This window comes from Melanerpes formicivorus, unplaced genomic scaffold (genome assembly GCF_026170545.1).
Source record: "Melanerpes formicivorus ecotype bairdi unplaced genomic scaffold, bMelFor1.0.p_v2 SCAF_47, whole genome shotgun sequence".
NCBI classification, from domain to species: domain Eukaryota; kingdom Metazoa; phylum Chordata; class Aves; order Piciformes; family Picidae; genus Melanerpes; species Melanerpes formicivorus.
This window is the reverse complement of record NW_027142399.1, coordinates 330008-349949: the sequence shown is the minus strand read 5'-3', so window position 1 is coordinate 349949 and position 19942 is coordinate 330008. Positions and strand designations below refer to the sequence as shown.

Here is a 19942-nt window from a genome sequence, read left to right as displayed (position 1 = left end):
TTAGGTGTGTAAACACATAAAACCCTTCTTTTTTTGGCAACTGAGTGCAGGCCTTGGGCTTTTGGAGCTGCTGGCTTATTGAATGCAGCTGCATGTGTTGAGCATCTCTGGAAGTTGTCACAGATTGCAACAGGTCAGGAGGCAGCCTCAAAGGGCACCGTGTCCAACCCCCCTGCAGGCAGCAGGGACAGCTCCAGCCAGAGCAGGCTGCACAGAGATACATCAAGGCTGATCCTGAATGTCTGAGCAGGGCCTCAACCACATTTCTGGGCAGTATTTCACCACCTGCATTGTGAGGAACTTTCTCCTGATGTCCCACCTAAATTTGTCCTTCTCCAGTTTCAAACCATTGCCTCTTGTTCTACCACTCCAAGCCCTCCTAAATAGTCTCTCTCTATCCTGTAGGTCCCCTTCAGATGTTGAAATGCAGCTCTAAGGTCTCCCTGGAGTCTTCTCTCCAGGCTGAACCCCCCCAATTCTTTCAGCCTGTCTTCACAGGGGAGGTGCTGCAGCTCTTTGATCATTGTGGCCTCCTCTGGACCCACTGCAGCAGCTCCAAGTGCTTCTTTTGTTGGGGGTCCCAGAGCTGGACGTAGTACTCCAAGTGAGGTCTCACCAGAGCAGAGCAGAGGGGCAGAATCAATCACCTCTCCTGATCTTGCTGGCCATGCCTCTTTTGATGCAGCCCAGGATGACACTGGCCTGTTAGGAGGTGAAGTCATGTTAGAACTTCTTTTCTTTGACATCTCCTTCAGCAGAGCCTCTCAGCTGGGGTGTTATGTCCAGGACCATTGCCCACAAGATGGCATCTGTGCTCCACAGTCTGCACCACACAGCCAGGCGATGAAAACAGCCTGGAAGGGAGCTCCTCTGTCCCAGTGCTTGAGAGCAGCACTTGGATCACTTTCCTTGCAGCACAGGAAAAGCCATCAGTGGCTGCTAAAGGCTGCTCTTGGGACTGGAGAAGTATTTTGTTTGCAACCTGCGCTGTCAGGTCAGGAATGGCAGAATGTGGTGTGCAGCACCAGGAAGTTTCTGCCAGAGTTTTCCACTGCAAACACAGCATCCAGCTTGATCACTGTGTGTGCACCAGCCTGGTGAGATTCTGCATGGATGAAAAGAGGGCAGGAAGGAAATATTTTATTCCTAAAGCTTTCATTTCTAAGAGGGTGTCTGAAACCATTCACTTTGCACAATATAGGGGAAGAAAAAGTCACTTCTAACACACCAAGCTCATGCCATGCTAGGATGGGTGCTTGGTCAGGATTTCAGACTCCTATCTGAGGTGAAACAGGAGGGAAATGTCACAGTTAGCATCTTGCTGTTCAAGTGGGATTATGCTCAGCCTCCTTGTGCACCTATCAATCATTTGAAAGGATGGAGGTCTGACTAACTCAAGTCATGTTAGTCACTGCCAGAATGTTTTAAGGGGATAAACAGAACAGTACCAGCAGTTATTATCCAGAGCAGTCTAAGTCAGCAGCAGCAGCCCAAAATGTCATCCCTTAGAGGAACCTCATGGTTGAAGCCCTGTTCCCTGGAGACATTCAAGATCAGCTGTGATGTGGCCCTGGGCAGCCTGATCTGGTTGTTCCTGCTGCTGGGGGTCGCTGGGCTGCTGGTGGGGACAGTGCTTGGAGCATGGCTCCTGGGTCAGTGCCTGCTCTGGGGCAGCCCTGCCCACTGGGCACCAAACTGGCAAGCAAGCTTTGGGGTGCCAGCAGCAGGGGCAGTGGGGATGGGAGGACCTTGGTGGGCTAACTGGGGGAATGCAGCTGGTTGGGGCTCTGCTGCTGGTTGCTGTGTTCCCAGGAGCAAGCTGCATCGGTGCCCACTTGAGGCTCTCCGGTGGGCACTGCAGGATTGTTCCCTGCCGTGTGGTGAAATCCTGGCACAGGCTGCCCAGGGCTGGGGTTGAGTCCCGAGACATTCCGGAGCATCCTGGCTGTGTCCCTGCGCAGCCTGCTCTGGCTGGAGCTGTCCCTGCTGCCTGCAGGGGGAGTTGGACAGGATGCCCTGGGAGGGTCCCTTCAGTGCAGTCTGTGAAACCGGAGGTGCAGTGCACATCAACCTTTCCTGGGGGTCTTTGGTTCCCTTTGCTGTCTGACACCTAAGCAACTCAACCAGCTTCCCACGGGTGCCAGGCAACTTCACACACAAGATGTGCACACAGAGGGAGGCACAGGCTTGGCTCTTGAGCTCTTCCACTGGGCTTTTGTGGCCACAGTGTGTTCCGAGCTGGGTTTGGCTCCGCTGCACTCTGCATTCCTGCAAGCTCTGTGCCTGCACCTGCAGCTTCTTGGGAGATGTTTCCAACCTCCTGCTGCTCTCCTGGCGAAAAATTTCCTCTGGACTCCACTGGGAACGTCCCCAGCAGTACCTTGTCCCCATCACCCCTTGTCTTCTCCATGGGACTCCTTCTCAAAAGGCAGTCTCCATCCTCCCTGCGTGCCCACGGCAGTAAGGTCTCCCTTCGGCCTTCCCTCCTCAGTGCTGACCGCGCCTGGCTGTCTCCGCCTTCCCTCACACGGCAGGTGGCCTCAGCCCGGCTGCAAGCGCCACGCCGACCTTGCCGAGAGCTGGGGGGGGGGCTGGGGAGGGCAATCCCCACCGGCAGCTCGGGCTGCAGGCCCCGTCCCGTCCCGTCCCGCCGCGCCGCGAAGGCCCCGAGCGGCCGGGCGGGAAGCGCAGGGCAGGCCGGGGCCGCCCCGCCGCGCTGGCCGCCGTTGCCATGGCGAGGCCCCGCCCCCGCTGACGCGCTTGTGACGCGCGGTTGGTGGAGGAGGGCGGAGGGGGCGGGGCGGCAGCAGGGCGCCGCAGGCAGACTCGAGCCGCCGCCGCCGCTGGCCCCGGAGCCGCCGCCGCCGCCGCCCCCCGCGCCCAGCATGGTAATGGCCGAGCCCCGGCGGCCCCCCCCGCTGCTGCCCCGCGGGCTCGGGCCCGTCCGCGTCGGTTTCTACGACATCGAGGGCACGCTGGGCAAAGGCAACTTCGCCGTGGTCAAGCTGGCGCGGCACCGCATCACGCGCAGCGAGGTGAGGCGCGGCTACGGGGGCCGCGCTCGCCCCCTGCCCCGGCCTAGCCCGGCCGCGCCGCCGGGTCCCTGCCGCGGCTTCGGAGGGCCTCGCCCGGCCGGGCGTGCGGCAGCAGGGCTGCGGGGCCCGCAGGCGCGGGATCGCTCGGGGTTTAGGGGGGCGGCGGCGGCCGTAGGGCTGCGGGGCGCCGCTGCCGGGCTCGGGGCGAGCCGGGCGGCGGGGCTGGCGCTGGGGTCAGCGGCGGGCGGGCGGCTCGGGGCTCGGGGCTGCGGGGCTCAGCGCAGGAGCTGGGGTTGGTTTGGGCTGGCCTGGGTGGCACGGCGGGGGCGGGCAGCAGCGCCCTTCGCAGGCTGCTTGCTCCTTTTGTCCCTTCCGGCAGCGGAGCCCCCTCCTGCAGGGCAGCGAGCGGGTATTTTATTTACTTGAGGTGTTCGGCTGCCGGCAGGCTTTAGAGAAGAGCCCCGGCTGCCGTTTCTATTTGTTTCCTTGCTTTCCTATTCCCGGCAAGGGCAGCGATAAAGCCTGCTGGCCCGGCCGTGGCGGGGTGCCCCGGGCTCAGGCCACCGGCGGTGCGATGCATCGCGGGGAGGAGGATGCTCGGGCTGGGAGAGTGCAGGGGCGGGCAGCTGCTGGCTTACCGGGTGAGCACAGCATCAGACAATGATAACTTTCTGTTAATAGGGAAGGTTCAAGCCGCCTCTTGTGCCTGCTTTCAGGAATAGTTAACGACTTCCTGCCCTCACCCATACTCGCAGATCAGCAGTCCTCCTACCTCCATAACCTGCTTTAGCAAAGGAACTTTTGTGTGTTTGTGTGTTCCCTGGATTCTGCAGTGCATCCTACATCCTCATATACCTTCAATACATCCTGCCAGTTAACTGAATTCAACCATTTTTAGTCTCTTTGTTTAGCTTTCTCCCCTACCCAACACTTCTCCCCAAGGCACATCCATCTGTGCCTTCATTGAACTGCCAGGGGAAGAGTCTTTTGCTCCTTAGGAGCTGAGAAGGCCATACCTGTATACATACTGTCAGGTCTGTACTGTGGGAAGATCAGTGCTGTGTTGCTGTTGAAGCTTGCTCAGAAAGCCCTCTTAGAAAGGACTATTTTGTTAGACTTTCTCCTGACTCTCCCTATATGAACCCTTTAAACTTGGACCCCCTTTGTTGTTGAGCTTTCTTAGCATCAGTACTTTGAAAGTGATAGCAGATGAAAATGAGGAAGGGCTGAGAGGGCTGGGTTTGTTCAGCCTTGAGAAGAGAAGGCTTAGAGGAGACCTTATTACTGCAGATCAGTACTTAAAGGGTGGCTACCAGGAGGATGGAGACTCCTTTGACAAGGAGTCCCATGGAGAAGACAAGGGGGGATGGGGACAAGTTACTGCTGGGGAGATTCCCATTGGACTCCAGAAGACAATGTTTCCCCATGAGAACAGTTGGACATGGGAATCACAGAATTGTCAGGGTTGGGATCATCTCCCAAGGGAAGCACTGGAATCCCCTTCACTGGACAGTTTAAAGTCTCAGCTTACCAGGGTGCTGGGCCAGCTCCTCTCAACTCCACTCTCACCTAGGAAGGTTGGAGCAGATGATCCTTGGGGTCCCTTCCAAGCTGGCATTCTGTGAAAACAAAATGAAGCCAACCATGAAGCACAGAGTAGACCTCAGACAGCAGTGGGGATGGTGTCTGCAAACAACCTCAGAAATCACAGCTTGAGTCCTGTATCAATGCAACATGCAAACTGCATGGTTAAATGGTCAAAGAAATGGAAGTAAGGAAGAAAGGAGGGGACTGAGGTGTGCTTGGAGCCACAGAGGTAGTGCATGACCCCCTCTGATGACAGTCCATACAGGGTGCCCCCAGAGGGGGGGTGCATGGTTGGATGTGACCTTTGCTTTGCTCCTCGTGTGGGTGGTTGTTGGCCATTTAAGTGGATGCCACGTGCTTTCCTGCCCTGCTGATGTGCCTTGCTGCTGAGGAGTCCTGTGATCCCAGGGTAACTTTTGTTAATGAATCCTGCAGAAATAAGCAGAAATTCTCCTCGGAAGAGGGAGGGACAGAGGGAGGAGAACAAAAGTAATGGGAAGTGTAAAGTTCAGGGGGTGAATGTTTGCTGCTAGTGAAACACGATGGGGATCGTGAGCAGCAGGGAGCTGCAAAGAGCTGGAGGTCCTGCTGAGCTGCAGCATGAGCACCTGCAAAGAGCTGGAGGTCCTGCTGAGCTGCAGCATGAGCACCTGCAAAGAGCTGGAGGTCCTGCTTGGAACAAAAGCAGTGCCCTCTAGGGATGAAGGAAAGTCTTGGGCAAGAGCCTGTGTGAAAGAGTTGTGCCCCTCACTCACCCCCAGAACTCTGTAACTAATACCCCCAAAGGATTAGTCCTCTGCAGAACACTGGCCATTGCTCCTCAGATGGAGGTGAAAGCCTGAAGTGCAAGCCACCTGTGACATACCTGACAGCTCTCACTGAAGCTTTCCTCCTCCAAGGGTTTGCTTCCTTTTTCTCCTGTCGTTGGGACACAGCTGAGGTTGTGGCCAAAAGGGAGCTGCTGCTGGCTGCAGAGTTCCTTCTCACTTCAGTAGAAAGAAGTTGTTTAAGTGCTTCCAAGTGTTTTTTTTTTCCCCTCTGTCGTCTCTGATCCCTGCAAGATACATGGAGACAGAAGATTGAGAATAGACTGGGATATCTAATTGCATTGGACTGTAGAAGCAGTGGTGCCAGCTGCTGCTGTGCTGCTTCTCCTACAGAAGCCTGCAACTGCATGCACAGACATTATCCATAGAGGCACTGAATGGGTTGGGTTGGAAGGGACCTTCAAGATCATCCAGTTCCAACCCCTGCCATGGGCAGAGACACCTCCCACCAGCCCAGCTTGCTCAAGGCCCCATGCAGCCTGGCCTTGAACACCTCCAGGGAGGAGACATCCACAACCACTCTGGGCAACCTGTTCCAGAGTCTCAGTGGCTCAGCTAAAGAAGTTGTTTGCCAGTTTTTGAACAGGTTACAGATGTGGCAGCACCAATTGGACCTCTTAACATGATGACAAAGGTGGCAAGTAGGCTGCTGTGATAGCTGCTCATCCTATGGTGCTCCAAACCAATGTTTCCAATGTTTGCAAAGTCACTTAGTACATTTTCCCAGCTTCATAGTTGCCTGCAGGAGTTCAGTATTAGCTGACTTAATAAAGAGTGGTTTATGGATGCTGTCATTACAGCAGAACCATAGAATGGTAGGGGCTGCAAAGGCCTTCAAAAGATCATCCAGTCCAACCCCCCCTGCCAGAGCAGGGTCACCCAGGAACACATCCAGGCAGGTTTGGAATGTCTCCAGAGAAGGAGAGTCCACAACCTCTCTGGGCAGCCTGCTCCAGGGCTCCAGCACCATCACAGTGAAAAAGTTTTCCCTTCTGTTTCTGTGGCACCTCTTCTGTCCCAGCTTTCCCCCAGTGCCCCTTGTCCTGTCACTGGACATCCCTGAGCAGAGCCTGGCTCCATCCTCCTGGCACTGCCCTGCACATCTTTATCACCAGCAGTGAGGGCACCCCTCAGGCTCCTCTGCTCCAAGCTCCAGAGCCCCAGCTCCCTCAGTCTGTCCTCACAGGAAGATGCTCCACTGCCTGCAGCATCTTTGTGGCTCTGCACTGGACTCTCTCCAGTGGTCCTTCTTGAACTGAGGGGCACTGGACACAATATTCCTGATGTAGCATCAGCAGGGCAGAGTACAGGGGGAGAAGAACCTCTCTCAGCCTACTAACCACTCCCCTTCTAATCCACCCCAGGATGCCATTGGCCTCCTTGGCCCCTTGGGCACCTTGCTGCCTCGCAGGCATCCTTCCAGGGTGTTTGGTAAGATCTTCATAAAAACACTTTTGGTGGCAGCATTCATCCAACTCCTTGCTGCATGGCTGTACCTGAATGGCCTGTCTGTGGAGGAAACAGACTTTCCAGGCTCAGAAGGTGGAAACCAGTCAACTAAATGGTGTAAAACTGGAGAGCACGAAGGGAGGAATCAGTGAAGCAGGGTGAAATAAATCAGTGGCGGGAGTGTGACACACGGGCTGTTTCTAATAACTGTTTCCTGATGTGTAACAGTTTTGTCTCTTTAGTGGTTTGCTTTGATTACTTTGACATTTTGTAGCTTTCTAGTGAAGGGATTTCTTCTTAGGCTAATAAACTCTGTCTGCAAGGGGGAAGAAAAAAACCACCCCAAGCAGACAACAACCCAACAAAACAATAACCAGAAGTGATTTTATTAGGTGTGATCTTAAATTAGACCAGGGAGACTTAAAGGTATGGGGTTTGTGTGGTGGTGGTGTTTTTTTTTCCCCTTAAGCTGCCTGACTGATTGTTTGCATCCTCTGCTGCCACATGGCAGATAATCAGACCAAATAAGGAAGCAGTTTGCTGTTCTGCCTTTATTAAGTGAGCAAAAGGGGACCTGCTGGGGGAAGGAGCAATGGCTGCAGGGAGTAGTCAATGGGAAGGCAAATCTGGCAAGGCTAAGAGGGAAACAGGCATTTGGATAGGCCAGGCCCGTGCCTCTTGCCTTGCTTCTCTTGCCTCTCCCTTACTCTTCACATGTGTGAAGCCAGGGCTCTTTTATCATGGATTCAGAGAATGCTTTGGGTTGGAAGGAACCTTGAGGATCATCTAGTCTCAACCTGCCATGGGCAGGGACAGCTTCCTCTAGCTCAGGTTGCTCAAGGCCTCATCCAGCCTGGCCCTGAACACCTCCAGGGAGGGGACATCCACAGCCTCCCTGGGCAACCTGTGCCAGTGCCTCACCACCCTCACTGGCAAGGATTTCTTCCTAATCTCCAGTCTCAATCATAGAGTCAATAAGGCTGGAAAAGACCTCAAAGATCATCAAGTCCAACCTGTCACCCAGCACCTCATGACCATGGCACCAAGTGCCACGTCCAGTCCCCTCCTGAACACCTCCAGGGATGGGGACTCCACCACCTCCCCGGGCAGCACATCCCAATGGCCAACAACTCTCTCTGTGAAAAACTCTCTCCTCACCTCAAGTCTAAACTTCCCCTGGCACAGCTTTAGACAGTGTCCTCTTGTTCTGGTGCTGTCTGCCTGGGAGAAGAGACCAACCCCCAGCTGGCTACAACCTCCCTTCAGGGAGTTGTAGACAGCAAGAAGGTCTTCCCTGAGCCTCCTCTTCTCCAGGCTAAATCACCTCTCCTCAAGCTTCAATCCCTTGCCCTGTGTCCTGTCACTACAAGGTGGTGAAGATTCAGTGGTGTGGTCTAGTGGAAGGTGTCTCTGCCCATGGCAGGAGGGTTGGAACCAGATGATCTTAAAAGGTCTTTTCTAACCCAAACTGTGCTATGAATTCTCTGAACACAGATCCAGCTTTTGAAAACTGACAAAAAATGTTTGCTTTGGGCCTGCTTCAGCCATCCAAGAGTCCCTCCTGCACCTTCAAACCCCAACTTTTCCCTGATGACAAAGCTGGATCGTTTCATTCCCTCACTCTGGAATCTTCTCTTGTTTTCCCTCTCTGGTGGCTGGGAGAGCCAAGTGCCTTCTGGACAGGATATCCAGCAGCAGCACACTGACATGAAACCATTAAATAGTTAATCCTGAATTCAGGTGGGTCCATAATCAGCCTTGCTGGAGATAATGAGGTTCACCTCCTGTGGAGCTCTGTCTGCTGCACAGCAGCTGTCTCCTAGAGTTCAGCAGTTTGTGCAGTGTGGTTATAATTGGAAGCATTGGTGTGACTTCGATTGTTTGCTCCTGCTTCAGCATTAATGATGTGATAGTCAGGGGGAATAAACACCACTGATGCATTCAGCACTCTCCAGCTTTCTTGCCTTTCAGAGCAGCTCCATTTTTCTGTTTTCTAAAGTGACTGAGACCTGTCTGCAAGGGTTGACTGCCAAATGGATCTGGGCAGAGTTCCTGCCCTGAGCAGGTGACCTGCAGGTGGCCTCAGGTGGCAGCAGAATAGTTACAGATAAAATGAACATGGAACAGTTGAAGCTACCTGCATTTCATAGTACCATAGTGTCAGTCAGGGTTGGAAGGATCAGCTAGTTCCAAGCCCCCTGCCATGGGCAGGGACACCCCACACCACATCAGCCTGGCCAGAGCCTCATCCAGCCTGGGCTTAAACACCTCCAGGGACAAGGCCCCAACAACCTCCCTGGACAACGCATTCCAGGGCTTCACCACTCTCATGGGGAAGAACTTCCTCCTCACCTCCAGCCTGAATCTCCCCACCTCCAGCTTCATTCCATTACCACAGGATCATAGAATTGATTGGGTTGGAAAAGCCTTTGGAGATCATTGAGTCCAACCATCAACCTAGCACCACCATGGTCCCACAGTTTCTTGGACACCTTCAGGGCTGGTGACTCCACCACCTCTCTGGGCAGCCTGCTCCAGAGCTCCAGCACCCTCACACCAAAGAAGTTTCTCCTCCTGTTGAGGTGGAACCTCCTGTGTTCCAGCTTGTACCTGTTGTTCCTTGTCCTATCACTGGGCACCACCAAAAAGAGCCTGGCACCTTCTGCATGGCATCCACCCTTCAGACATCAACGAGATCCCCTCTCAGCCTTCTCATCTCCAGGCTAAACACCCCCAGGGCTCTCAGTCTCTCTCCACAGGGGAGATGCTCAAGTCCCTTAATCATCCTCACAGCTCTCCATTGGATTCTCTCCAGCAGGTCTCTGTCTCTCTGCAACTGGGGAGCCTAGAACTGGACACAGGATTCCAGGTGTGGTCTCACCAGGGCAGAGTAGAGAGGAAGGAGAACCTGGTGTAGGTGATAGTCCTGCAGTCACTTAGTGAGCCCACTGGCATGGTTAATGTTGTGCTGCTCTGGGTTTAAGTGTGGGAAGTGTCTTTCTGAGCTTGAAGAAACCCCCCAAAGTTAGCTGGGGTTGCATTAGTCCCTTGATAACCAGGAGGAAAACCTTGGGGAGTTTTCATCTCACTTTTGCTTTGTCTGCAGGTGGCAATAAAAATCATTGACAAATCTCAGCTGGATGCTGTGAATCTGGAGAAGATCTATAGAGAAGTGCAGATAATGAAGATGCTGGATCACCCACACATCATAAAGCTCTACCAGGTATGCTTAGCAGGGGCTTTTTTTCCCCTTCTTCCCATCTTTTGCTCCTCTGTGAAGAGCTCACTCTACAGCAGGGACTGCTGGCAGATCACCAGTGTGACAAACTCAGTGTTTTCTGGAACTGATCTGCATTGAAGAGGGTTTTGAGAAGTCCATCAGTTGTGGTCCTTTTCATTCTGTGGTACCAGCTAAGCTGGCTGTCTTAGATACTCCAAGTGGTCATCAGGCTTGATGTGGCCCCAGGCAACCTGATGGAGTTGGGGAAGGGCTGTTTAGAAGGGCTTGGAGCAACAGGATGAGGGACAATGGTTTGAAACTGGAACAGGGGAGATTTAGGTTGGACATTTAGGTTAGGGGAAGGACTTCTCAGGATCTCAGGTAGTGATAGGACTAGGGGGAATGGAATGAAGCTGGAGGTGGGGAGATTCAGACTGGAGGGGAGGAGGAAGTTCTTCCCCATGAGAGTGGTGAAGCCCTGGAATGGGTTGTGCAGGGAGGTGGTTGAGGCCCCAGCCCTGGAGGTGTTTAAGCCCAGGCTGGATGAGGCTCTGGCCAGGGTGATCTAGTGTGGGGTGTCCCTGCCCATGGCAGGGGGGTTGGAACTGGCTGATCCTTGTGGTCCCTTCCAACCCTGACTGATACTATGATACTATGATATCAGGAGGAAGTTCTGCACAACGAGAGTGGTGAGACACTGGGACAGGTTGCCCAGGGATGTGGTTGAGGCGTTCACAATCAGCCTTGATGTGTCCCTGGGCAGCCTGATCTAGTTGGATGTGTCCCTGCTGCCTGCAGGGGGTTGGACAAGATGCCTCTTGAGGCTCCCTTCCAACCCAATGCAATCTGTGAATCTGTACCTGAGGGTTGCAAGGTTTGTGTTGGGGAAGGAGCTGAGCTGGCAGTACCTGGGGGTGAGCCTTAGAGCAGGGTAGGAGTATGCAGCATAATGTGTCTGCAGTGAGTGCTGGCTGGGAGGCTCTGTGTGCACACAGTGGTTTGTTTTGGGTCTTTCAGCTCAGAGTGCAGACTGAGCACTACTCACAGCCTTTTTTTTCCCCTTGTCCAAAGAAGGTCAGACATGAGGATGTGTAACTCTGCTGACGTGCTCCTGATGTAAACGCATGTCCCAGGCAAGGGTGTCCCAAACGCTTTATCTCAAAGTACATTTATCAGGAGACTGATAACTAGTGCTTTTGATTGATTTTAGTTGGAATCATGCATTTCACTTCTCTTGTGGAGGTGGTTTGGGTTGGAAGGGCCCTTAAAGATCATCCAGTTCCAGCCCCCTGCCATGGGCAGGGACACCTCCCACCAGCCTGGCCTTGAACACCTCCAGGGAGAGGACATCCACAGCCTCCCTTGGGCAACCTGTGCCAGTGTCTCCCCACCCTCACTGTCAAGAATTTCTTCCTGTCTCCAGTCTAAATCTCTCCTTTTCCTGCTTCAAGCCATTCCCTCTTGTCCTAGCACTACAAACCCCTGTCAGAAGTCCCTCCCCAGCTTTCTTGTTGGCCCCTTCCAGGTACTGGAACAGCAACATCACTTGCAGAGGGGAGTAATTATTATGTAGTAGCCCTGGGCAGCCTGATCTGGTTTGAGGTGTCCTTGCTGAGTGCAGGGAGGGTGGACAAGATGCCCTTTGAGGATCCCTTCCAACCCAGTGCAATCTGTGAATCTGTGGTGCTTAGGGACATGGTTTAGTGGTGACCTTGCACTTCTGGGTCAAAGGCTGGAGTGGATGATCTTGAAGGTCTCTTCCAGCCAGAGAGATTCTGTGATTCTGTGGCAAGCTTTTCAAAGTCTTCCCCTCCATTTGTTTTTTATTCTTTTCCTCTCTTTCTGCTCCTTCCATGGAAGGCTGGAAGGTGCTAGAAGAGAAAGCAGAAGATGCTTAAAGCTTGGGTGGATTTTTTCTCTCCCCACAGCAGAGGATACATTGGGGATGTGACAGGTGTGGAGCTGTGCTGTCCCACTGTACAATGGGATCCACTGGTGTGGAGCTTTTGCCTCAGTTCTGCCAGCTTTACAGACTGATCCTTATCTTTTTCCATAAGTAGAGGAATGTTGGTACCAGAGGTCACTGTTACCCCAAATCCTCTTTCCCAAGCATCAGCCATATCTAAACTGAGCAAAGGAATCACTTGAGTCTGACTCCTTGAGGGACAGTCTTTAAGCTGACTGCTGAAGATGCTGTCATTTTGTGTTAGTCACTTGTGCCTCAGGATCCCATCCTACTCCTCCTCTGTCTGGTGGCTCTATGAGGTATTAAAGAGCTTATCCTTGTCCTCAGCATGCAAATACTTCCCTCCAAGTTGTTGGGGTAACTTGATAACAGGAGTGAAACGTTGTGCTCGTTGCTCTGTGCAAGGCTAAGCTTGCACAGCCTCACCAGAAGAGGCCAGAGCCCACAAAGCTCCATTTGAGTGTTTCTTTACTTCTCTGCTTTCCCTGCTGCAATCTCATCTGGCATTTCTGAATCCACAGGTGATGGAGACCAAAAGCATGCTGTACCTTGTGACAGAGTTTGCCAAAAATGGAGAGATTTTTGGTAAGCCAAGACACCATTCTCACCTTGGTAACTTCTCCAGCTGGTTACTTGTATTGCTGTTGCCCAAGGATCCCTTTCACTGCACAGTGCCACTTTAATTGCTAAGAGTTGTGTGCTGCCTGTCACTGTTGAACCTTTGGGGAGGCTGTTAGAGTGTGCCCCAGCAGAGGAAAAGCTGAACACTGCTGATGGTGCTTCAGCAGAAGACAGCACTTGTTCAACAGAACCCTGCAGGATAAACTTGCTTGCTTGCTACAAGCTGATTTAGAGAGTTTTACACTGGGCAGCCAGGCCCTGAGAGCTCCCTCCAGGCATTTTGGGTTGCAACAACAAAATTGGAGCTGCTGAGGAAGTTTCTCTGAAGCTGTCAGGCGACGTCACCAGGCAGAACGAACTCAGAGGGCAATGGAATAGAGTTCAGTGTGTGGAAAGGGTCTGGTGATTGGGAGTGCACAGGAGGTGGAGTCTGGCTGATCTGAGCCAGGGGATGGACAGCATGGAACCAGAACTGAAGCACTCAGGGTTATCTTCTCTCCACCACACACCTAAGTCCTTAACATTGGACTGCTTGTGTCATAGGTGTTTAAGAGCAGGCTGGATGAGGCTCTGGCCAGCCTGATCTAGTCTGGGGTGTCCCTGCCCATGGCAGGGGGGTTGGAACTAGATGATCCTTGTGGTCCCTTCCAACCCTGACTGATACTATGATAAGGTCCCTTCCAACCCAAACCACTCTGTGACTCTCTAAGCAGGATCTCATGCTGAGGCCAACTTCAGTATTACTGGAATATAGGAAAAGCAGGGAAGCACTGGGGGGGAAAACCAACAGACACACAAGATCCAAAGAGGCTCCACAACCTCTCTGGGCAGCCTGCTTTAGGGCTCCAGCATTCTTACAATCAAGAAGTTTCTCCTCATGTGGAGCTGGAGCTTCCTGGATTCTAGTTGGTAGCCATTGCCCCTTTTCCTATCACAGGACACCCCTGAAAGGAGCCTGGCCCCTTCTTCTTGCCCCCCCTCCCCCTTCAGATAGTTCTAAACAATCATAAGATCCCCTCTCAGCCTTCTCTGCTCCAGACTAAACAGCCCCAGGCCTCTCAGCCTTTCCTTACCAGATAGGTGTTTGAGTCCCACCACCATCATCATCATCCTTGTAGCCTCCATTGGACACTATCCAGTATATCCCAGAGCTGGAGCTCTCACCAGGGCAGAGTAGATCATGATCACTTCAACTTGCAGGAGCAGATATTTTAACCTGCAAAGTGAGTTCAGAGAGAAAGGTTTGTGACAGCTGCCCTGCAAATGATCATTCCTGTTCCTGGGACTTTTATCTGATGAAGAGGAGCTGGGAGCAGCTCCAGCAGTTTAGTTCTTGCTCACTGCTTTTTAAGTGCAGCAGTAGCTGTGATGCAGCACACTGCTCTGTGTGAATGTGCTCAGCCCTTGCCTGTGATCACTGAGGGCAATTCTGCAACCATCCTAGCAGCTGATTGTTTGATTTTTTCTGCCTCCTGAAAGAAAGAATAGAACTGGCTCCAGAAGCTCTTTCTCTCAAGTCTCACACAGCTGCTGCTCTGCTTGGTTTTGTTCCTGGGGATAAAAGAAGTCTTTGGATTCAGAGCTCTCATTTGTTTCAGGGCTAATGTTAGTCCTTACAACGTAATCAGATGTGAAAACAAAATGTTCTTTCTGCCTGTGATGCAATGCAGACAAGAGAAAGGTCAGGATGGGTACCTCAGGGGCGCTGGGTTTGTTCCCAGGGAAAAATGAACATTTAGCCACCACCACACAGCCTCTGCTGAGGGTCCAGGGGCAGAGATGTCTTGTGGAGCTTGCACAAACTGCTCAGAGGTAAAGCTCAGAGTATCTCGTGATCTGACAGGCAGAAGTTATGCAGTGCAAGGGTGGTGAGACACTGGAACAGGTTGCCCAGGGAGGTTGTGTATGCCTCCTCCCTGGAGGTGTTTGAGGCCTTGAGCAACGTGATCTAGTTGAGAGGAGTCCCTGCCCGTGGCAGGGAGGTTGGAGTAGATGATCTCTAAGGTCCCTTCTGACCTAAGCCACTCTATGATCTCTGAGGTCTATTCCAACCTCATTGATTCTCTGATGGCAAAGCCAATTCTTCCAAGTGTTCTCCAATCCACAGGAGTTGTGTTCCATGAAAGTATTTATGAGAACAGTCAGGTGAGGGCAGGAGAAGGAGCAGAGTCGAGTTGCTGTGGCACAGCAGCTTTCCCTTACCCCTTTTTGTCCCCCCCTGTTCTTTAGCAGGGCAGTGCTTGAGAATAATGGGTTGGAAAGTGGGATTGGCTGAGAGACTTTTTGAGTCCCCTACTGCCAGTTAGTTGAGATCAGTCACTTGAGTCTCAGGCTTGTTGCCTGGCTGTCTGATCCACTTAAATCCTGCTTTCTTGTCACAGATTACCTGGCCAGCCACGGGCGCCTGAGCGAGCCTGAGGCCAGGCGCAAGTTCTGGCAGATCCTCTCGGCCGTGGAGTATTGCCACGGCAGGAAGATCGTTCACCGGGACCTGAAGGCTGAAAACCTCCTGCTTGACACCAACATGAACATCAAGATAGCAGGTACTGAGAATGCAGGTGGCATTCAGCAGCACTTTGGGAAGGTCATTGCAGAAACTCAGCTGCTGCTGCCCAAGGTACCCTGCTGTGGGTAAGGTACAGAAGCTCAGCGTGGTGCTCCCTGCAGTGCTTTGTGCAGGGTGGATACTGGAGTGCATGGAGCTAAAAGAACTTCTAGATTAGCTCTTCCCCTCTTTCCCCCCCTCTTTCCCCCCCTCTTTCCCCCCCTCTTTCCCCCCCTCTTTCCCCCCCTCTTTCCCCCCCTCTTTCCCCCCCTCTTTCCCCCCCCTCTTTCCCCCCCTCTTTCCCCCCCTCTTCCCCCCCTCTTTCCCCCCCTCTTTCCCCCTTTTCTTTCTCTCTCTCTTTCCCCTTCTCTTTCCCCCCTTCTCTTCTCTTTCCCCCTTCTCTTCTCTTTCCCCCCTTCTCTTCTCTTTCCCCCCTTCTCTTCTCTTTCCCCCCTTCTCTTCTCTTTCCCCCCTTCTCTTCTCTTTCCCCCCTTCTCTTCTCTTTCCCCCCTTCTCTTCTCTTTCCCCCCTTCTCTTCTCTTTCCCCCCTTCTCTTCTCTTTCCCCCCTTCTCTTCTCTTTCCCCCCTTCTCCTTCCCCCCTTCTCCTTCCCCCCTTCTCCTTCCCCCCTTCTCTTTCCCCCTTGAGAGCTCCAGTATTTTTTTGTGGCTGCCATAACAACTCTGCTGCTGCCAGATGTTCAGGTTAAAACAGAGTTAATCAAATAACTTATTTCAATGTCAGAAAAACTCAGAATGGAGGCTTATTGATTTTTTTTCTTCTTCTTCCCCTTCTTCTTTCTTGCATGCATGATTTTATTTTAATTATAAATTTAGACACAGCAGATGTTGCTAGCAGTGGAAATCATTTTGGTAGCTGTCAGCTCATTACAATTCCCTGAATCCTTCCATCCTGCCTTCAGCTTAGTGACACTTGAAATGGGAAAGCTAGAGAACATCTGGATTTGCAGGACTGTTGACCTTCAGTCATCAGCAACATGGGAGCAGGAAAGGAAGGGTAACTGCTGGAAGAAGCTGGTTTGTATTAGCCACCTAGTTCTGAGAAGCAAGGGACACCTCCCACCAGCCCAGGCTGCTCAAGGCCTCATCCAGCCTGGCCTCGAACACCTCCAGGGAGGGGGCAGCCACGGCCTACCCTGGGCAGCCTGTGCCAGTGTCTCCCCAGCCCTCACTGTCAAGAATTTCTATGCTGAAGTTGCTGTGCAGCCACCTTGCTGGTGCAGGGCTGCTGTGCTGGAAGCAGCTCAGGTGGCAGAGACTGTTATTTTGAAGTAGGTTGTAGTGCTTGGTTGTCTTGCTGGTGGACAGTAAAATCTGCATTGACGTCAGAAGTGGCTGATCAGCATTCAGTTCATGAAGTGGGTCAGGTTTGTTTCTAACACACTCATACCTTGCCTTTATCAGTGCCTCTCTGCTGATTATCTCCTTTGCTCATATTCCTGTTCCAACAAAGGCTCTCTGTGGCTTTCTGAAGCCAGGCAGGTTGAATTCTGGGCTGTGTAATTTTAGAGGAATGGCTTAGCCACAGCTCTGAGCCTCTCCTGAGCAGTTTGGGTACAAATTAAGAGGCTACCTCACGTTGGTAGATGCACAACAGAAGTTGCAGTGGCTCTGGCAAGGGAGCTTCCACTTCTCAGATTGCAAAGGGGGTCTGCAATCTTAGTCTGTTGCCATTTTTAACAGGGCAAGCAGATTCCATTTCAGTGATGTCTGCACCCCAAAACAAATATCCCCCCCCCAACAAAACCCACCACCACCTTCTGACTTCATGATTCTTCTGAAGGGGAATTGAGAAACAAAATGCCACAAAGGTTGAGAGCCAATATTTGCAGATTGCACAAAGAGTTTATCCAGCTGAGCACAATGCTCCAAATGGTCACAAGTGTTTGAATGTGCAGCCTGAGGCTAATGGTGAGAAGGATCACTCCCTGGTATTGGATCCATTGGTCCAGTTCCAGGCCTCTTAAAATTCTGTGGTTGGCCTTTGGGGTTGTTTGTTTTGGCACAGTTTTGCCTTAAACCATAGATTGATAGAATGGTTTGGGATGGAAAGGACCTTAAAGAGCATCTATAGCTCCAAGCCCCCTGCTTTGGGGCAGGGACACCTTTCACTAGACCAGGTTGCTCAAGGCCTCATCCAGCCTGGCCTCCATCAGTGATGTTATCCAAATCCCTTTATCTGGAATGAAAAGTCCTAACAATGTTCTTGGGTTAAAAGCTGTTCCCTGTGATGCAGAGTGGTTGTGGTAGAGTTTTAATGAGCTTAGACATGGGCAGGGACTTCACACAAGAGCTTGTAGTGATAGGATGAGAGGGAATGGATTGAAGCTGGAGGAGGGCAGGTTGAGAGTGGAGATGAGGAAGAAATTCTTGACAGTGAGGGTAGTGAGACACTGGAACAGGCTGCCCAGGGAGGCTGTGGATGCTTCCTCCCTGGAGGTGTTCAAGACCAGGTTGGATGAGGGCTTGGGCTGGTGGGGGGTCCCTGCTCATGGCAGGAGGGTTGGAACTGGCTGATCTTTAAGGTCCCTTCCAACCCAGTTGGAAGATGTCCTTGCTCTTGAGCTGCTTTTGGTAACCATAGCTAAACCTGCTGTGTTATGAACTTCAGCATGTAAGGATAATAGCAAAACCCCTCCCAAATCCTATCTGTAACACAGCCCTGAAGCTGCCCTTACATTGATCAGTCAGACTCACAGGCTCTGCCCTGCCTTTTGCTGTGCAGATTTGTTCAGTGTTCCTTTTTGAAGTGGCTTCCCTGTGCTCACCTTCACCAAAGAGATAACTCTAAATCCAGCCTGGAGAGGCAAAAGAGTTTTAGTGTCTTAGGACGTGGAATCCTGAGTGTTTCCAAGCAGGCCCTGTGCTCTGCAGCTGTGCCTACAAACCCAGGCCCTGGGGAATCTGATGGGAAGACTTCTGAGGGTAGCACCTGAGCAGCAGCTGCAGCTGAGAGATAAAGATTGATATTTATCTGCAGCACTCAGAGACCGTGGAAAATCTGTCAAATTCCAGAGGAGTGAAAGGAGAGATCAGCTTTAATGACACCTACACAGATGGCAAAATGCTTCTGAGGGAAGCAATTCCTTCATGCCTCCTGAAGTATTGTCAAGGTTGCCAAGCCAATTATGTGTGAAGGGAAGGGGGAAAATAAATAATCTCCACCAAGAGAATGGAAAAGAATTCACAACCAAAGTCACTCTGGGCTAGGGAGAAGGCAGGTGGCAGACACTGGGGGGGTTGGGGGTGCATTGTGTTGCTTTCCCCCTCTGTTGTTACAGCTGAATCTGCAATGTGGGTTTGGCTTGTTTTCCCCCAGAACTGAGGTAGGATGGCAGAGGAAGGGCAGCAGGAATGTTCTGTTCAGTGCTTCCTCTGTAGATCTGGGATCTGAGCTGACCTTGGCTGTTTGCACCTCTGGAGGAGGCTGACATGCCAGAGGTGGTTGCATAATTGGTCATGCAACTGTGGGGCATTCTCAGTGCAGGCAGAGCAGGACACAGTATCACAGTATCACAGTGTGACACTCTCCTGTATCTCCTCTCCAGGCTGACCTTCAAATAGCCTTTCTGGCATCGTAGCCTTTCTGCTCCTCTTTGATTATTGACAAGCCCCAAAAGGTCATTGCTGTGGGGCTAGGCCTCTGAGTTTCTGACTTTGAGCTAACAGTGGTGACCTCAGACTGATGCTGGAGATTTAACCTCTTGAGGGTTCCACCTCAACCAGATATTTACAACAATGTAAGATGCAGAGCCTTAGAGCAGCCTTCCAGGACCTGAAGGGAGCTATGACACAGCTGGGGAGGGACATTTGACAAGGGCTTGGAGTGACAGGAGGAGAGGGAATGGACTGAAGCTGGAGGAGGGCAGATTTAGGCTGGAGATAGGAATAAATTCTTTGACCAGAGATTAGGAAGAAATTCCTTCCAGTGAGGGTGAGGAGACACTGGCACAGGTTGCCCAGGGAGGCTGTGGCTGTCCCCTCCCTGGAGGTGTTCAAGGCCAGGCTGGATGAGCCCTTGAGCAAGCTGGGCTGGTGGGATTTGGGTCTGGATGATCTCTGAGGTCTTTTCCAACCATTCTGGTCATGCAGCTGCATTGTTAGAGTGACTTTTCCCTTCCTTTCTCCACAGATTTTGGATTTGGGAATTTCTACAAGAGTGGTGAGCCTCTGACCACGTGGTGTGGGAGCCCTCCCTATGCAGCCCCAGAAGTCTTTGAAGGACATCAGTATGAGGGACCCCAGCTGGATATCTGGGTACCATTATTCTATTTTAACTGCATTCTTGTTCACTTGTAGGAAACTGTAACAAAGCTCCAAGGTCTACCTGGAGCCTTCTCTTCTCCAGGCTGAACAGCCCCAACTCTCTCAGCCTGTCCCCACAGCAGAGGTTCTCCAGCTCTCTGATCTCCATGGCCTCCTCTGGACCTGCTCCAGCAATTTGATGTCCTCTTTATTAGCTGGTGTTGCCCTGAAGCTGGCTGTTGATGGAGTTCCCAGTGTGCCTCTTAGCCAGGCTTTTGCAAACTGAGCATAGAATTGTCAGGGTTGGAAGGGACCTCAAGGCTCAGCCAGTTCCAACCCCCCTGCCATGGGCAGGGACACCTCACACCACAGCAGGTTGCTCACAGCCACATCCAGCCTGGCTGCAAACACCTCCAGGCAGGAGGCTT

General features: G+C 52.3%; 1 protein-coding gene across 2 annotated transcripts in view; it reads left to right on the top strand.

Annotated features, from left to right (window-relative positions):
• Nucleotides 1-2781: 2781 nt before the first annotated feature.
• SIK2 (salt inducible kinase 2) overlaps nucleotides 2782-19942 on the top strand; it is a 34261-nt gene continuing 17100 nt past the window's right edge. For both annotated transcript variants that reach the window (XM_068159937.1, XM_068159938.1), the window contains exons 1-5: nucleotides 2782-3035; nucleotides 10005-10121; nucleotides 12606-12669; nucleotides 15087-15248; nucleotides 19402-19526. In XM_068159937.1, the coding sequence (XP_068016038.1) occupies nucleotides 2886-3035; nucleotides 10005-10121; nucleotides 12606-12669; nucleotides 15087-15248; nucleotides 19402-19526 (618 nt within the window). In that variant the 5' untranslated portion in view covers nucleotides 2782-2885. The remainder of the gene's footprint in view (nucleotides 3036-10004; nucleotides 10122-12605; nucleotides 12670-15086; nucleotides 15249-19401; nucleotides 19527-19942) is intronic.